Here is an 18,482-nt window from a genome sequence, read left to right as displayed (position 1 = left end):
CATAAATCGTGTATGAACTGACACAGAGATGGATCGATTCTTAGATAGATCATCTTTTTAATACAGATTCTGTTCTGTTCTATACAATAACACATAATATAAATCTTATACAATACTAATATTTCTCTATACACGTGGTCATAAATGTACAGTACAGTGTACACACATACAGTATTAACACAAATACACTTACATGTATCTTCTCTTTACAGTAACTTTCCAACTCACTCAGAGTTTATCACAATGGCTGATTTTCTGTCCGGCAGATGATTGTGACCAAATGAAAAACAATTTTCTTTGACTAAAACCCAAAACAGACACTTCAATATTTACATCCCTGAAAAATGTACATGAATACACAATAATTATTGTCTTCTGTCTGGCTCGCAATGTGTAAAAGAGGTGAGGATGAAGGAGATAGCCCAAATCCCAAAGACGCTCTCCAAGAGCCCATATAAAGTTGAAAGTGTACTCTATCTACTTACTGACATAAATCTTTACACTCTGTAACACCCATTATACAACGGCTGATTGAGGGCTGGTTTATTGTTTTATGTCCAGCAGGTTGGGAAATGGAAACATGAAGCCCTGAGGAGAAAGAGAGACACGGATATCGTGTAACATGTCCAGGACTCCAGACAGAGGCCTTTCTGCCTCTGCAGTCATTCAAAGTGTTGTCCAAAAGCAGTGACTCTGCCCTCCAAGCAACAAGCAGCTAACACGAGGAGATGTCCCATGTCAGAAGTTGTTTTGCTCCACGTTGGGATTTCTCTGGTATAACATGCTATTTTACCTGCAGTGACTACAAACAGTTTTAATTAAGTTACCACAAAATGTTGCCCTTTGATTTTCACTTTAAAACTGAACTGATACAATGTCAGTAGTATTACAGTGGCCTGTGTAGTTACAATTGCTCCAAGTATTCTGCTTTTATATTTTGCCCAGTGGCCTCTTGCTGTTAATCTGAAGATTAAGTCCCCTTTCTTCTCTCTTCCCCCAGTAATCTAAACCATTAATAGAAAACCAACAATTCTGTGTTCACATTCTCTTTGCTCACATCCTAGGGGTCATTGCTTTTTCTCATTATTTATTGCACAAATTCACGGACACACACGCTCATTTATTCCTTATACATCGCACACACAAACACACATGCGTACATGCACACATGCAGACACAATCACTCATCCTCTCTTACGTCAATCATGACTGTTGCTCACAAAGTTTATTTAAAAAAATAAATAATAAAGTCATGCCTTTTAGCTTTAACTTGCACACATTCTTCTAAAAGTCTTCTAAAAGATGGTGCTTACTGGAAACGAAATTGGAATTTTTTTTTTTTGCAGTTTCCTGGTAGTTTCATATAAGCCTGTAAACTTTAATCTGAATGCTTGTATTTACCTGCCATTAATTTGCTATACCATATACAGTATGTGCAAACACTCCAATACATTGTTGTAAACATACAGAAGGACAATCAGCACCACAAGAATATATTAATAACTCAATTAAGGCATGAAAAAATGAGGGAACGAGGGAGAAATATAGACTTCCATTATTATTTTTCTCACTGAGAATATCTGTGCAGGTAGATATTGGTGTGCTTTCACAGATAATGACTAAATATAGGTCAGTGTGCATTTTAAATGTGTGTGTGTGTGTGTGTGTGTGTGTGTGTGTGTGTGTGTGTGTGTGCATATGTACATGCACATGCAAGTTGAAAGTGCACGCCAGAGCAGTAATCTATGCATTTTCTGTTGTCTAACCCTTATCCTACAAGTGGCGTGCACGCTAGTATTTTCACTAGCCATGGCTATGGTGTTGTCATAATGCTTGACCAGTGTTGTCATGGAGACACAGTGGCCACGTTGTCTGTCAAACAGTGGATTAATGAGGGCCTGTATGAGGAGAGCAGAAAGCAAGGCTCTAATTAGAGCTCAGGGCTCACCTGTCTCCACATATGCATGGAACCAGTGGTCATGGGATTTGTCCTGACCTTTGTAAACTAACTGGTTTTACTCACACCCATGCACACAAACCATCTCTCGCAAATTGGTAAGACACATACAATTCTTCAAATTCACACACACACACACACACACACACACACACACACACACACACACACACACACACACACACACTCCCACATGCAAACACACTGAAGACCAGCCTCATTCCCTCACTGCCTCTGTGAGGCATCGATCAGTGCAGTCACTGGCCTCCACCCGTGGCTTGCGACTCTTCCTTTGGCCTCCCCCCTCCACCCAAGAGTTATGAATAACTGTCCCCCCGCTGGGAGCCGGGTCCACCTGTAGAAGGGACACTACCCTTTTCTTGACACGTGTTTTGAGAGCACGGCGCAGCTTCTGCCTGGTGAAAGCGTAGAGCAGAGGATGAAAAATAGTGGTTCCATACGCCATTGCCAAGAAGCAGAGGCGCAGCCGCACCAGGCTGTCGCTGGGACCCATACACAGGATCAGAACATTGACTGCGGACAGAGGGGCCCAGCAGCCCATGAAGGTGGATATGATGAGTAGGGACATTTTTAGGACACGACGTTGCCGTTCTCGACGGTCCCTGTGTCGGCGCACTGCCCGCCTCAAGGCGATGATGGCAGAAACCGAGGCCTGTACACCCATGGTGGAGGCAGGCAGTGGTGTGGTGGCATGGGTCTGGGTTGAGGCTGAAGCTGGGGTTGGAGAAGCAAGGGAGGCCGGTGTCGTGGCGATGGGGGTGGTGGCAGCAGTACTGACAGTAGTGACTGTTGCTCCACTGTCAGACATCACCTGGGGCATGGAGGGGAGTGGTGGGGGTGAAGTTGGTGTAGGGGTGGGGGAGGGCATGAGAGGAGGATGGGTGAGGTTCTGGTTCTGGTTGGAGGACACAACCTCTGTGGGCAGGCTCAGGTCCTTCTTCTTCCGTCTCCTGCAGCGTATCCTGCAGGTGGAGTCCTTTGCACGCTTGCCCCTCATTATGTGGGAGCCTATGCGAATGTTGAGGGCCCGCAGGATCCTGGAGTAGGTGAACAACATGACGGCCACAGCGATGAAGAAGCATGGCACTTGGAGTAACAAGTGGTAATACATAGCCAGGCCTGTGTAATATCCCTGCCCTCCTACACACAGCAGTGTCCTGTTCTGCCATACTGGAGTCAGGTGGTGTGAAGGGGAGGAAGGATGAGTTGAGGGAAAAGAGGAAGGAGAGATGGAAGAAAAAAAGGGCGTCGGTCCAGTGGTCTGAGAGTTATTGTACTGTCCTTCCGGCTCCTCATCCTCACTGTCCTCAACCCCCGAAGAGAAGAAATCCCCCTCAAGAAAGGGCAGGAAGAAGACGGCCTAGGGACACGGCCCACACTGCTGCCAGGAGCAGTGCTGCACGCCTGGGGGTAAGTAGACGACTGGCTGGACGCACTGAGATGTCGTATCGGTCCAAACTGATCACCAGCACATTGACTGCTGTGGCCACACTGGTGAATGTGACACAGGCCTCATGAAAGCAGCACAGCGTAGCCAGGCTTCCGACTCCACTTTCATTAGCTGGTAGCAGGATCACAGCCACAGTCAGTGGCAGACACAGCAGACAGACCAGTATGTCCAGCACATGGAGGTTGACTGTGACAAGGTTGCTGACTGAATCCACCAGGTTGGACTGAGCACAGTAGAGCACAAGTACTGTCAGGTTGCTGCTGAAGCCCAACACCAGCTCCAGCAGCAGCACAGTGGTTAAAGACACCTGGAAGCCCAGAGGGTAGGGTGTGCTCCAGCCTTCCTCCACCCCCACTTCACCCCTTCCATCCAGCAGGCCTACCCCCTGACCATCGCTGGTCTCTAGGAGGTCACGATAGCCTTCGGTCTCCATTGACGCCACAGCACTCCCTCACACATAGCAACAGCGGCCGCCACGCCAGACCATGCTCTGTCTTTCTTTTTCTTCTGGCTCAAACGAGACAGTGATGAGGATAATGGCCAGATCTGTGGTTGATTCTGTGAAAAAAGAAAAATAGAAAAGAGACATAGAAAGGAGAAGAGGAGTAGAAAGACAGAGGACAGAGAAAGATCAAGCCGTTATTAGTCAGCCTGTCTCATATTTACTCAAAAATAACACTGCACAGCAAGTACAAGTCAAACTTGTCAGATTTCACAAGTGGAGAGAAGCTATGAGTTGACACAACGAGGTGAAAGGGATCTTGGCACGCGATTAGAGTCGTGGGGTGCAGTTCAAGCTGCTGCTGATGACCCACAATGTCTCTCTGGGCTCAGGCAGTTAAACAACAACATGCTTCGCATAGACAATGGTAACAGCTCAGACAGGAATTGGAGCAGGAAGTCTCCTGGGGGACATTTGCAAGTATGAGCGCATTAGGCAAGGACTCAGCGGAGGATGTCCGAACAGTCTACACATTTTAACAAACCAATGAGGATTTATTTCCTGACAGTTCATATACTGTGCTAAATTGTCTTACGAAGACGTAACTATGCCTCTCATGAGCAGGAGTGGGTGGATGTTTAACTCATTATTACACAACACACATTATATGGGTCAGAAACAAAGCTTGCAGTATAAGGAAACATATAGAAACCAACTAGACCTGCACTGTTAAGGAGGCAGTGACACAGTACATGTTGTCTAAAGTAGTGAGATACTGTACCTGTACCTGCTCCTCCATCGACAGCCCACCGTGTGAAGACAATAAATACCTGTACTAATCCAATAATTGCCAATTTGAAAAATCCTCCTGTGAAGTCTTGTTTTTTTCTTCCCACAAGCAGAATAAAACTGTCAACTTCTACCTCCAAGAGGTGGCAGGGACATTGGTGGGCTGGTAGAGAGGCTGTGCAGTGCATGTCAACATAACAGGCCCCCAACTGAGGGTGGCAGCAGTTAATAGTTCTCACAGGGAGACGTAATGAAGACGAATGGATCAATGATCCACAGACAGTGGCACATAAACAATGCTATCAGAGCAAGACCAGCTCCCCTGGCATCATCTCTCCACACCCCCTCTGTTTCATCTGCTGTCCTACATCCCTCACATCACTTCCTACTCTGTTCCCTTTTCAGTTTACTGGCTGAGAGTGACTACTTTGCATGTAGAGCATGTTAATAATGGCTGACTGGAAGCTCTCCTGTGCGTGGGAATCATATAAAGTGTTGGTTGATTATATGAAAACACTTTTCCTTGAGTCTCTGAACCAGGAGCCACAGGTGTGTCCTTACAGGCAGAGTTGACCTCAGCCTTTGCTGTCAACATTTTCTCTCCCACAGCTTCTGTTCTCACCCTCTCATTTGCCCTTTTCCTTTTGTTTTATTTCACAGTTTTCTCTCCCATTTGTCATGTTGAAAGGAACCGCAGGCAGAACAGGACTCAGTGTGAAACAGTGGTCTATCTTAATCCACTAATGGCTTCCATGGGGTTTTCGGTATTGCTGGAACATTGATTTAAAGCATCATCGATCTGCCAATTTAACAAGCCTAAGGCAAGGGAGCACAAAAACACACTCTCTATTTCCTCCTCTCACGGGTAGGCTATCTTTGGTCACATTTTGAGCGATGCATAAAATAGTTGTGAGCTAATTTGTTTTATTCCTTCCTTTAACACCAACCGCAGTTAAAGAGTTGGTTTCATTCATTTACTTAAACACAGGTCAGAGTATCATGCCGTACAAGACTTTATTGAACAAATATAGTGTGCTTAACATGTTGTAAGTAGCTTCAGTATTTGTAGTATCACAAATACAGTCAAAACAACTATTGAACAGACGGATAGATGGAAATGTGCCATAATCACAGACATGGTTACAATGTAATCAAAATCCATTGTGTTGACAGTCTTATGCAATAAGGTGGACATGAAGGTGCTACAGAGAATCAAGGAGCAAACAAATGAACAATTTATGTTTGACAGTTAATCCCTTATACCAATCACAGAGGCAATATACATGTCAATACTGCATTGACCAAGCAGTGTGTTCCATCTCATGCGAGTGTGTTTGTGGCGTGTGTTTGAAGCACTGCAGTAAATTATTGTCAGGACAAGAATTTAATTGTGTGCTACCACATAAGTAACACTAAAGAAATTATGTTGAAAGTGTGCCGCGAGGAAACATTTTCATATTTTACACAAAAATCAACCGTGATCTGATTTTTAAATACGTGAAAACCAAACGGAGACATTTGTTTTTTTTGAGAAAAGTAAAATGGTATTCTGCAGTCACTGATTTGATCCATCTCATCAAACATCAGGCCATCATCCGTTTCTCTCAACAGTCCTGCCAGTAATTACAAAGGGATGATTGTGTACTGGTGAAATGAGCAGGCTGAATCGCTTTCAACAAGAGTCATTTATGTTACTCTATGACTAAGAGAAACAATGAGCCACAATCAGTCATGTGATAATGGATACTCTGTACTGTGTGATGAACTAGTAAGAGAATCAAAGGGCCACAAACAAAAGAGTAGAAAAAGAAGTCTGTGTTAGCGTGCTGTTTGGGGGCAAGACAAAATGTCATAAGCCCTTAATATGAACAGCTGTGACTCTGACCTGCAGGCAGCCACAATATTCTAGTATTTACAGGTTGAGAGGGAAGAAGACAATTAAAATGTGTAGACAGGATGGTGAACTCAGGGGTGCTTTTATAATGATCACCACCACTGTTGATGTCTTTCAGTGGGAATTGTAAATACTCAGGCTGCAGATCAGTTTTAGACAATTTATGCTTCTGTTAACTGAACAGCAAGGTACAGAGGACTCAGTTTATAATGCTTTGGTTGTATTTCTTTTTTTTAAAAACCTGTATTTATACGGGAAATGAGAGAGATACCATAATAAGTGCATTATGGTCTATGGTTGCAACCAACCAAAGTGTTGCATGTGGGCACGTTGGTGCACTTTTGAGTGAATAGTGGCAACAGAAAATAGCTGGAAACAAGGTGAAACTTCAGCCCCATGAATATCAGCCTGTGATTGACAAGTCAGACAGAAGGGAAGAGGCAGAGCAAGCTTAAGGCATGTACTACAACACATGTTATATTAAGAAATGACCCATGCAAACATGCATTCAAATCTAAATAGTTTTCTGACAGCTCCGCTTCGGTAGTTAATCCTGAAGACTAACAAAGCCTCAGCTCTGTTGAGTTCTGGGAGTGATTGTCATATAGGATGGCTTCATTTCAGTCACAGAGTCTTAAATTGGTTTTGGTAAACCCATGCGCCCTCTCTTCGGTCATCAATCAACAGCATCATTCGCAATCACGTATTGAAAGCTACATAATGTGTCTGGTTGGCTCAGTGTGGAATTCAAAGAGAAACTGTCATCAACAGATTTTACTTGGGCTTTATGATTTCATCAAATCTGGTGTCTCAATGACTGTAGATTATGTGCTCCAACACAACAACAAATAACTGGCAGTGTCCTAGTCTGCACAACTTCCTGCAGCCTGTCTATGTTATTATAGGTGTTGTCGGGTAGTAGATGACAGGTTGTCAAGCCCCTTTCCGTAATATCAGAGGGTAAGTGCTCAAGATCCTGTTATTAGAGTGAAAAGTTTAGTTCCTCTCTTTCAATTCTATTTTTTCCTTTGCTTGTGTAATCTTGCATGCGCTCCAAGCTATCCCTGTATTTAGCTTTCTCTCCTGACAACACGTTTCTTGCCAGAGGCTAAATTACTTCTTCCCAACACAAAGACAAACAGTAGCTTTCGGCCCAGACGGCGTTAAAAACAACACAGTGTAAGGCATTTTATTATCTTTGCATAATTGTTAGGTGTGTCTTGGTGAAATAACACAACATTACTACAATGAGAGGAAATGTCAGAGGAAGAGGATGGACAACATCCAACAGTGTGTATTCTATAGTCCATGAGCAAGGCTGAAATACAGCTGATATGCCCTGGACTCCCAAGATAACTGCAGCAAAACACTGCAACAGTTTTATCAAAAGGGTGCAATCAACATAGTGCCGCAGCAGCTAGGTGGTTGCCAAGATTAATTCAAGCCACAACTTGTCCGGTATTACGTTTTTGAAAATGAGTATTACTGCTCTCTTTTGCTCGTTCTTGTTCCACACTATAATCTTCTGTTAAACACACCTGCACAAAATTGCCCCTGCCTTTTAGAGCCAGAGATTATTCCACACAAAACGGACTCTCAAAAGCCAATTGGACTCGTAAATACTCAACAATGTCACTTCTGTAATCCTACCTCAATGGTTAGAGACACTTCACACACTTCACTTGTTTCACACAAGATTCACCTCAGATGACAACTGTACTTCCAGGCCAGTGCACCTGTCTGATAAACAACACACACAAGGGTTCCTAAGGGATGTCGGAGATGAGGCAGAAAGGGTTTATTAAAGCTGTCACGTTGTGTCATGCTACTGTCCGTTGTGCTGTTGCATGCCGGGTTCTCAATCAGCTGCTGTAGAAAGTGCTGATCCAGCACCGGAACTGAGGGCGCTCTCCCATTTTCCTCTCAGTCCTCTGCAATCTAGATGTGACAATGGGGGTCACTACATGTCAGACTTCAGTTTGCTAATTATTTAAATGTAAGCACCGGCTGTGCCCTCTATAAAATGTTGTGCTCAGTTTGCATATGTCTGAGGCTGTAACAACTTTCCACAACTTGTCTCTATCTGTTATAAATCATTCATGTGGTGATTAGTATATGGTGACCGTCTTGGTATAACTGTAAATAAATAAATACACTTTAAGTGCAATAGCTTAAAGAGGAAGCAGGACCACTTAAGAATGACAGATAAGCAGCTCACACTTCTATAAGCTGATATTTCGGCTAACTAATGTTATCTGAAAAGCCTGGTTTAGTAGAGCAAACTGGATTGCTTTAAGTAAGTATAGTCTGTCCTGTTTGCAGGAGTTCTTATTTTTAATCAGTATACCTGCTGCTGTGGTTTGTATTCAGCAGTTGGAAATGATCTCCAACTCTGCTTGCGCTTGCGTCCACCTCAGGGACGGAGATTGTCAGTGCTGTTTACATGAGGACAACAATGACCAAAGTAGATGCATGTCATTTTTTCTTTTTTGTCTTTCAAAAATGAGATTGGAAAGAGAAAATGCTGGCAGTGCCTGGTTGTTCAGATAAGGGAAAAAGGCGTTTACAAGAGGACATTGTATCTAACTACAGATGCACAAAGCTGTTAGTGTCGCTGCATTGTATTGTATGTTTATTGAGGTTACTGTCCAAGGAGAACTTGTTATCGGTTTCTTCTTTGATGGATTTTTTCTTGTAAAACTGGAAAATGTCAGTACAAAATGGTGAAAACGAGAAAAAAGCCTTTGCTCTTTGATTTTATGGAACTGACACCCAAAGTTGACATTTAGAGAAGAAAGGGAAACAACAGGAGAGAAACAGGTGAGTGAAGGAGAAACGAGAGAAAGCAAACAGGATGATGGCGCATGCAGCACGCTGACTCATGGCTGTCTTAGGTATTCCTAATGTCCGCAGTGAGACAATCGATCAAAGGCTTAATTTTTCCACTCGATTCATCCAGCAGCGCTAACAGCAAGCAGCCACCAGCTGGGCAGCAGCATCCCTGGCAGGCTCCCAATAAACCAGCCTGGACAGGCCAACAACACAACCCGCTCAGTGAGAGCAACAACACCCCACCCTATTGCAGCTTCAGGAACTTCAGGTGAGAAACAGTTTGAATGTGCAACAATTGCAATATAGTTTGTTTATTACAGGCGTACAAGTGTAACTCCTACTCTTTAAATGAGGCCAAGCAACACTTAACACTGTACAATGAAGAAAATGGGTTATCATAACTCCTGCTAAGCTCGCCGAAGACACACAAGCACAACATGTAGTCCACAATGTACGGCTAACTGCCATCCGCCCACACAGCCACCCACCAACCAGCCCATGTCTCTGCACGCGTTCCCTGCCGATATAGCGAAGATGGATTGCCATCTGAGGTGAATGACATCTTGTGTGCTTAAGAAACTGCTGAATCCCATCCACACTTATGCCTGAGATGAGTTAGGGAGAAAGGGACGGGGGCAACGGGAAGGTAAGATGAAAACGGGGGGTAAGTGCAGTGAGGGAGTGATGGATGGGAGGGAGGCTTAGGGGTGTGCAGATGGATGCTGAGCTGTGTGCTCGCTGGAGGGGAATGTTTGTTCCGTGGTCACAACCTCTATCCATCTCTCTTTTCAATAGTCCCAATTGCGCTGCCTCGCCTCATCATCCATTTTACAGCCAGCACATGGCTCTTTTCTTTTACACAGTGCAATATCTTTGTGTAATCCTGCCAGATCGTTTGGACAGACTATTCTGTGATTTTGAATAATAAATTGCAGAGACTTAGTAGGTAAAATAAATCTCACATGTCCAGTCACTTTGTATCGCACCATTCTGACAGGCTGCTACAAGAACATCAATAAGAAAGCTGCAGGTTAATTATCACAGCCTGTAATCTGTAGCAACATCTACGTTTGTACAGGAAGATCTTGGTCTTTAGACAGCTCTGGTCCACAGGGTGCAAGGCGTCATTATCACCTGACAGCGTGTTCGATGGATTTCATTTGCCTCCACACATTCATTAAAGACACTCCTTGGTATCCTATATCCAGCTATGACGCCCCAAGCCTGTAATTTTGCTATTAAAAGCACCACCCATCGATGAGCACTAATCAAGGCTACCTTGCAATCACAGTTCTTTAAAACAAGAAGAAATCAAAATCAAATGTGAAAGCTGGCGAAACGAAGCAAAACTGAGTTAGAACAAGTGGAGACTGTTATGTAAATCAGTGGTTTGGAAGGCTTTTCACATATAACATCCAACATAATAGCAATGATTAGTAAGAATGATGTAAGAGGGAAAAAAAAGGATCAATTGGTGAGATATAAGAGCGTAATTACTGGTATACCAGTAATTACTCGTACATTTCTCATGTGTTCTGCAGTGATTGGATATGATTTGCAAAGTATCTCTCCACCTCAACAGCCCTCGTCATCAGGAGTAAATGGATTGTCCCAATGCAGACGTCAAACAGAAGTAGTCAGTATGCTGCAGCCACCTGTGTTGATTTGTGTTGTGATGGAGTGTTGTGACAAGTCAAGTCACAATGGCTTTAACGCTGCTCTAGTGACAAAGCAACAGCTGATTGTGTGACAAAAGACCCGACTCTGTCCCAGTTTAGCCAGAAAAAGCTTCACATGCGTTCATTGCCGTGCCGAACTTATCCATACACAAACAATGAAAATCCCTCAAAATCAGGAGATGTTGTCAGTAGAGTTGTTTCAAATTAGGCTTGAGACTTTGAACAGAAAGCCTTTGCTACAACGTTAGGGCGAAGCAAATAAATCAAATTGAATTGCATTATGGGAAGAGTAGGATCCAGTGTTTTCTGGAACTTGACTATTTCTCGGATCTAAAAGTCAAGATATCTTGGACTCGGCTGCTTAGATTTTAAAAATCTGTCAACTTTAGCAAAAGTGCGATGCTGAATCACTGGACTGTCCCTTTAAGGCGTCCAAAAACTCTCTACTACATATATGGACAAGTCTAAACGCTACACAGTGTAAATAGTGTAAAAGAAAATAAATCTTATCTCTATTGCATGCACAAAATGTATCGTCAAAGCTCTCAGTTCAAGATACTCTGTCTGTTTACAGAATGTGTAGACAATAATCTGGGTGTGTGCAGTGGAGACAAGTGTGCAGCTGCTTTGATTTATTTTATTTGACTTTATAGAAAGATGAAAACATTACATTTTTTAAGGTGCCCTTTGGATTTTTCAAGAAAACAAAGATTCAGTTTTGACCTAATTACTGAAATGCATTGTTTGTATTCTGGAGGCCTAACAGACGTGTTGAATGCATTTCCTTCCTCATAAAACGTTGGGTGTAAAACACCAACAGGGATCCACTCATAAAGACATTGCTCCATAGTGCTGGTAGTGGTCAAATACTCCAAAGGACAACTTTTACAAGACATTGCAGTGAAACACAGATGAGGAATGTTCATCCTAATCAAACTTTGCTTGGATCAGTGTCTGCAGAGAGAAGAATGTCTCTATGTACCAGAAGTGTAAGAGTTCAGAAAACCCCCAAAAACGAATTTGAATGCAATGGAAAAGGACCAAAGGAGTAAGTGGAACTGATGGGGTACTCGAAAAACAAAAGACGGAAGTTATCTGTGACAGGTTAAAGTGATTAAGCAATTTCACTCCAGAAGGCAATTAGTGCTCAATTAATGCCATTTATCTTCTGCAGACAGGACATCATTGGCCAAGAGGGGAGAACATCACTGCAGGCATCTCTCACACCATAATGACAGACAGGGATCTAACCAGAGGGAGGGAAGACCCACACACACACACACACACACACGCACACACACACACACATACACGCACACACACACACACACACATAACCTTAAACAAAAATTAGGGATTCATTTTCCATTCCCACATGAAGAGGATACATAGGAACACCAGGAGGGCCAAAGTACATGAGATGCATACTAAATACTTAGTGGTGTCAATTAAATCTCATTTACACATACACCTAATGTCTGTCGGCTTCCAAGTAATCAAGCATGTAATAAGTCATATAAAACATACCTAAATACCCAATAAATATGCAATAAAGCAGCTGTATTCCTGTTTATTTATCTATGGGTGGCCACACTGAGTCTATAAAGTCTTTGTGTATGGCTCTTCTCTTCCATTTCACTCTGGTCACTCCACTCTGCTCTGCCAATGATTTATCGGTCCATCTCTTCTCTCTATTTGCTCGTCATGCATCTCACTTTTTCACAATTCTCCTCCTCCTCCTGTCGTCCTATCTGGTGCTGAGATCGGCGTCACCTCTATGTTTCCCTGCACTCATGCACTTCGAGGAACATTGTTATTTCTTGTATTAGGTAAGAGAATTAAGTGCACCATGCTTTTAATTTCACACGGGGAACATGAGCACGCTGACAAGAAAGATGAGCAACTTCAGCCGTCAGTAATCAATACACAGTTAGTGGTGTTTATCATGTTTCGACTTTTTTTCTGTTGTTATAGTCCAGAGGTGTGACAACTTGTTTGTATGGCCTCGATCAACTAAGACGTAAGGACGTGGCCCATCCAGTCAAAAATATTGTTCTAAATAGGAAAATAGAAATATAGTCCTTAAATACACCTGTCCTTTAATGCTGCTGTTTAATGCTTTTACGACATTAAATGAGATTACTTTTAGTTACCGCAGTGACATTTTGCACATGCTCATTCTATATCTGTCATGTTTACAGTCCAGCCAGTTAAAAATACAGTAAATAAAAATGAATTAACAGTTGTATTGTTAGTGAAACAAAGGCTAAGGTTTAGTTTCGGGGGACGCATATTAAGTGGGTGGGTTGGAGATCATCCCCCAGGAAATTATGAGCGCGAAACACTTCGATCCCGGCATTCTGGTGAATTTATATGCATGAATATATAGTGGAAAAGTCTTTAGGCGGCAGGTGACAATTCAATATATAATATATAATGGAATATAATGCAGGCATACTGTATTGCTGTATTGCACACAGCTGTACTCCTGTACATCAACTTTTCTCATTTATCCCTGCTGAGTTATCATACATGTAGCATGTGGCACCTGTTCACTTCAATGATACAATAATTCATTTGACTAATTTATAAACCCTGGACTTTAAAAGCTCAGATGTGTTTCAGCAATATTTCCGTTTTCTGTGTGTGTGTGTGTGTGTGTGTGTGTGTGTGTGTGTGTGTGTGTGTGTGTGCGTGTGTGTGCGTGCGTATACCCCCCCCCCCCCCCCCCCCCCTGATATATCATGATTATGGCCTTGCAGTAAAAGAAAAGCACTTTTGGGACTATTTGTGTAACAACGCAACTATTCTCAGACCTTCAAAATGAGTGTGAATCAGCAGTGTAGCTGTGCTGTCCTTTATATAAACATATCACAATCATTTTTCACAAGCTAAAAGTCTATAAGCCATTAAATTATATTCAAAATAAATCCAGCACAGACATAAACTATATTGGAGCTTTTTATGACAATAGAGCAGCTCTTACATAAATCTTGTGTGCTTCTTCCTCACCGTTGTTGTCCCATAATAACCTCAGCAAGACTTTGACCATCTCCATTTTTAGCACCGTTATATATGAAAGGTAAATAAGACTCATCAGATCAGAGGTACAGTGTTCCTTTGCTCATCGCGCAACAAAATATGAAAGCTTTCTCAAACTAAGCTACGGCATCTTGCTGGAGAGTGACACGTGTGGTGGAATATTTCCCTACCAGCAGCATCAAAGCTTCTCTATAAATACACGCACAGACACAAACACACAATGACCCACATGCAAAGCAAACACACGGGCTGCAACCATGAGAGTGAGTGGAATTGGGAATGTGTTAAAACAATTATCCCTTTGGGATTCTACATGGAAAAGAGAAGTAAACACACACACACACGCACATGCACACACACACACACACACACACACACACACACACACACACACACACACACGGACAAACACAGACAAACACACCCAGCCAGAAAACATCACTAAGAAGATGGGCTTTAACTCACTCTTTTTAATCTTCTGCATGTTTGTACTCAGTCTCATCAAAAAAGTTAATTTGGAGGTGAGTTTCATAATATGTGCTACTTAAGATCAAGATGAGCCAATTAACTGCAGTGTCCGTTCAAAAGACTGATGGTTTGATAAGATTAAGAAGAGAATAATGATGTTTGTAAAATATGGTCACATAACCTTGCATCCCAGAATGCCTTACAAGCTGCAATCTCATTTAGTTTTTAATTCTACCTCCTAGGCTAGGCCTACACCCTGCAGATTATAGTATTTCTTTTTTTTTTTAGAAAGTCTAAATAATCTGCCAGTTGTTCACAAATTACATAACCACACTTATGAAACAATAACACTGCACCAGTATTTCAGGTCAAGTCGAAAGTAGAAATCAATACGTTGCCCCATGTTGTGGGGTATAGCACTGGGTGTTACAAGAGAATACGATGAATTAGAGAATTCAGAAAGTATGTGAAAGTGGGAAAGCAATAACGTGAGAGAACGTAATAATTGTTGCAGGGGGGGACACAGTGAGTGGGGACACAAAAGTAAATATAAGCAAACAATTATAATATTAGCAAAGTAATGTTTAAAAAAAACCTCATGGAAGCAAAACATTTCATGATTTGTAATTTGGTAACGAAAAGCACTGGCGATAATGTAAACAGACAAGAGTTTGACATTGAACTAATTGGAGAATATGTTGCTTTAGTGTTCAGCAGATAGAAAGCCATCTCCACCACCTTCCAGCCACACGTTTCCATTTCATACCTCATCAACAAGAGAGCAGTGCAGGAAACATGCTTTGCCACTGCTCCATATTCAAACACAAGATACGGCTGGATTACAAATAACACTAGATTTTGTAGATTTTAAAACCATTACTACGATTATATTGGAAGAAACAATGAAAAGAGATCTTAATGAACACTTTGCTACAATATAACTCCAATGATATTTTAGATTTAAAATTCACTGCAGAAGTCAGGCGGAGGAAATGCAAATTTTAATTTCCATTTTTAACAGTTTTTTTGTCTTCTTTCTAATGAGGATAAATAAATGCAGAGGCTGCCTGATAAACAATCCTTTGAAATCATGGTCTCGTGGGGTTATGCCAGTTCAAGACCAAGATCAACTCATCACGTGCACTGTGGAAAAATGTTACCTTATTAAAGCATTAAATGTCAAAACATAATGGTGAACTCAGCCGTTGCTCTTAAAAACGATCAGCCGGGCCACCTTCGTGTCAAGCGTGGCGCATGCATGCAGCTGAAGCATATCCACAATCCCTGTGGGTCCCTGGGGAAATGGGAGACTTGGAGGATCAAAATGACTCGAAGTCAACTTGGATCGAAACACATTTTTTTCCTAATCAATAGATTAGATTTTATTTCCCTCTCGTGTTATCTTATTGTTGCTGCACAAGAACAAAAAAGCCCAAATGGTCAGAAGGTTTTTTTTTTTTTTTTTATCCCACAGGTATTCACATCATGCCTGAATATGCAAAGAAGCAATTCAAATGAGCTGGGGACATGTCCCGAGGATGTTTTGAGGCCCCTCATAAGTGCTGGTCTGACAATGAGGTGATTTGTTATTGTCGCCTCCAGTCCGGAATCAAAACAGGTTTGGACTGTCTTGTCCCTCCACGTGACAGCCCACCATTTAATTCGTTTTTGCAAAAGACTGTATCCATCCCCTTTGATCCCCTTAAGTCTCATTTTAAATACATCCTCACATATTGTATTTGTAAAGACAAAATATGATGATTTTTACTTGGAATTAAAATATGAGTCTTATTAGAAGAAGTGCTATAGTCGAGTGTTAAACTTACCAGTTTGGTGAGTGGGAATTCCCTTTACATCCTACTGCAGGTGTTGGTGCGCTGCGCTATCTCCAACACTGGACCCCGATTCACTCCAGAGCTCTCCAGGACAGCCGACTGTCAGCCAAAAACGTGACTAGAATAATTTGCCTCCGTTTTGTCATAAATATTACAGCGGGAGGGGGGAGAACCCTCCACGGCAGCAGATGAAGAGCGCAGCAGTGGCTCACAAATCAGGCAATATCACAGTGTTTCGCTGTTTTTCTTTTAATTCCCCACTCAACACGGCGCGCTACACCTGTCCACTTTTATGCAGCAGACTTGTGCAGCATCCCACACACGGACCGGCCAAACGCACGATAATGCGCTAACCGCTCGCTGGAGCGCAGTCGCTCCATCCCATCGACCAATACGGTGATCTGCAAGCGCAGGGGGAGGGAGGGAGGGAGGATGGAGAGGGGGCTTTTGTTGGAAGGGGGAGGAGACAGGGATGCAGGAGGAGTGGGGGGCTGGGGAGTGTGTGTGATGGGTAGCCTTCCTTCCACAAGGACGACCTGAGATTCCTCAAGGGTGAACGCTACTCCGTAGTAATTCAAAGAGATCTCCCAATTACTTGCCTCTCCCTCCCTCTCCCTCATCTCAAAAAACATATTACACACACTTCACCTTAACTCGCTCAAAGGAAAATTAATGGATTCAGGCTTGATTCGATAATATCAGTCTCCCCCCAGTGTGGAGGAGGCTTTTGAAGGCTTATGTCCACGGTGTGCTGCACACTGGAGGCTGTACAGTGATTGTCTCACATCAGACTCTAAATTTCCATGTGGCGACTTCACCGCTGGTGGAGGATGAGCTAGATAAAGAGCAGCTTCATGAGGCTTAAAGCCATATTTCACCTGAGATTATCATCTCATTGTAAGGTGCATCCTTGCATCTGCTGTACTACGAGCACTCAGTCACTAAGAGCTGCGTGCAGGCATCAAGGTCACTGACTAAATTTGTGACCTTGGGCACGCGATAAATATGAGGTCGCTGTCACTGCAGTTCTCACGCTGAATCACAGACGTTTGTTTTAGCAAGGGTCTTAAATTACTGTGCTAGTGAATGTGGGAGATAAACTGTGCAGAGAGAGATTTATATAAATGGTGTGAACACCTGGAGTCTCTGAGGAGAGCAGGGTCAGCAGATGTCAGCTGTTAACTGTTCAGAAACTCCCATAGTGCAATGTGTGCTAAAATCCTCCATTAACATTATTTAACACAGTTTATGTTTGTTATTTTCAAATGGATGTATTACAAAACCGGACTCTGAATTGGTAAATGGTTCCTAGAACCTGTTACACTTGCATTTGAAATGTCCATGTTTGACCCTTGTATGTTAATAAACAGATGGTGGAATAAATGCTGTTTATATAACCTTGAACAAGAAACATGTCATGCCTCTAAAACTAAATAAAATCAGTGTTTGCCCTCACGCACCTCCACCCACCATCCACCCCCTAGCTTTTTATATTCCATCCGATTCTTAACTGTGCATTTCTCTCGTTTGTATCAGTATTATTATCATCATGATCTTTAGAAGTTGTATGCACTCCAGTTTTTATCTGTAGAGTGTTATGTTTAAAGCAATAGTTTGACATTTTTGGAACAACGCTTATTAGCTTGCAGTGAGTTAGATGAGAAGCTAGATACCACTCTCATATCTGTCCGGTAAATACACGGCTAGTCAGCAGACGGTTAGCATAAAGACTGGAAACAGGGTAACAGCTAGCCTCGCTCTTACTGAAGATGCCTCCCAGCACCTCTAAAGCTCGCACATTAACATATAATACCTTGTTTTATTAATCCATATAAAAAAAAGGAAAGGAAGTGCTGCAGGAGTCCTAAAACACGGAAATGAGTTAGCACTTCCATCCCCTCGCCTCAACGTCAAAGGGTTTTTAGTTAGATGCCTGAGATAAGGTCTGTGGTTAACACACGTTTAGGAGATGGTTGCTAACGAGTGGCTAAATGAGACTACAGAGGTTGTCGGGGACATTTAACACGGGGACACTCATCTGCTCAGTGGCGGTGACGTTGAAGTCATGCGACC

General features: G+C 42.6%; 1 protein-coding gene across 1 annotated transcript; it reads right to left on the bottom strand.

Annotated features, from left to right (window-relative positions):
- Positions 1-866: 866 nt before the first annotated feature.
- LOC115008890 (G-protein coupled receptor 22) lies at positions 867-16,722 on the bottom strand. Its single transcript, XM_029432766.1, is given in 3 exon segments — positions 867-3,338; positions 3,340-3,986; positions 16,401-16,722. Coding segments are annotated over 2 exon segments (1,686 nt in total). The 5' UTR covers positions 3,862-3,986; positions 16,401-16,722; the 3' UTR covers positions 867-2,174.
- Between the last annotated feature and the right edge of the window lie 1,760 nt (positions 16,723-18,482).

The sequence above is a fragment of the Cottoperca gobio genome, chromosome 5, assembly GCF_900634415.1.
Source record: "Cottoperca gobio chromosome 5, fCotGob3.1, whole genome shotgun sequence".
Lineage (NCBI taxonomy): Eukaryota > Metazoa > Chordata > Actinopteri > Perciformes > Bovichtidae > Cottoperca > Cottoperca gobio.
This window is presented reverse-complemented; position numbering and strand designations above follow the sequence as displayed.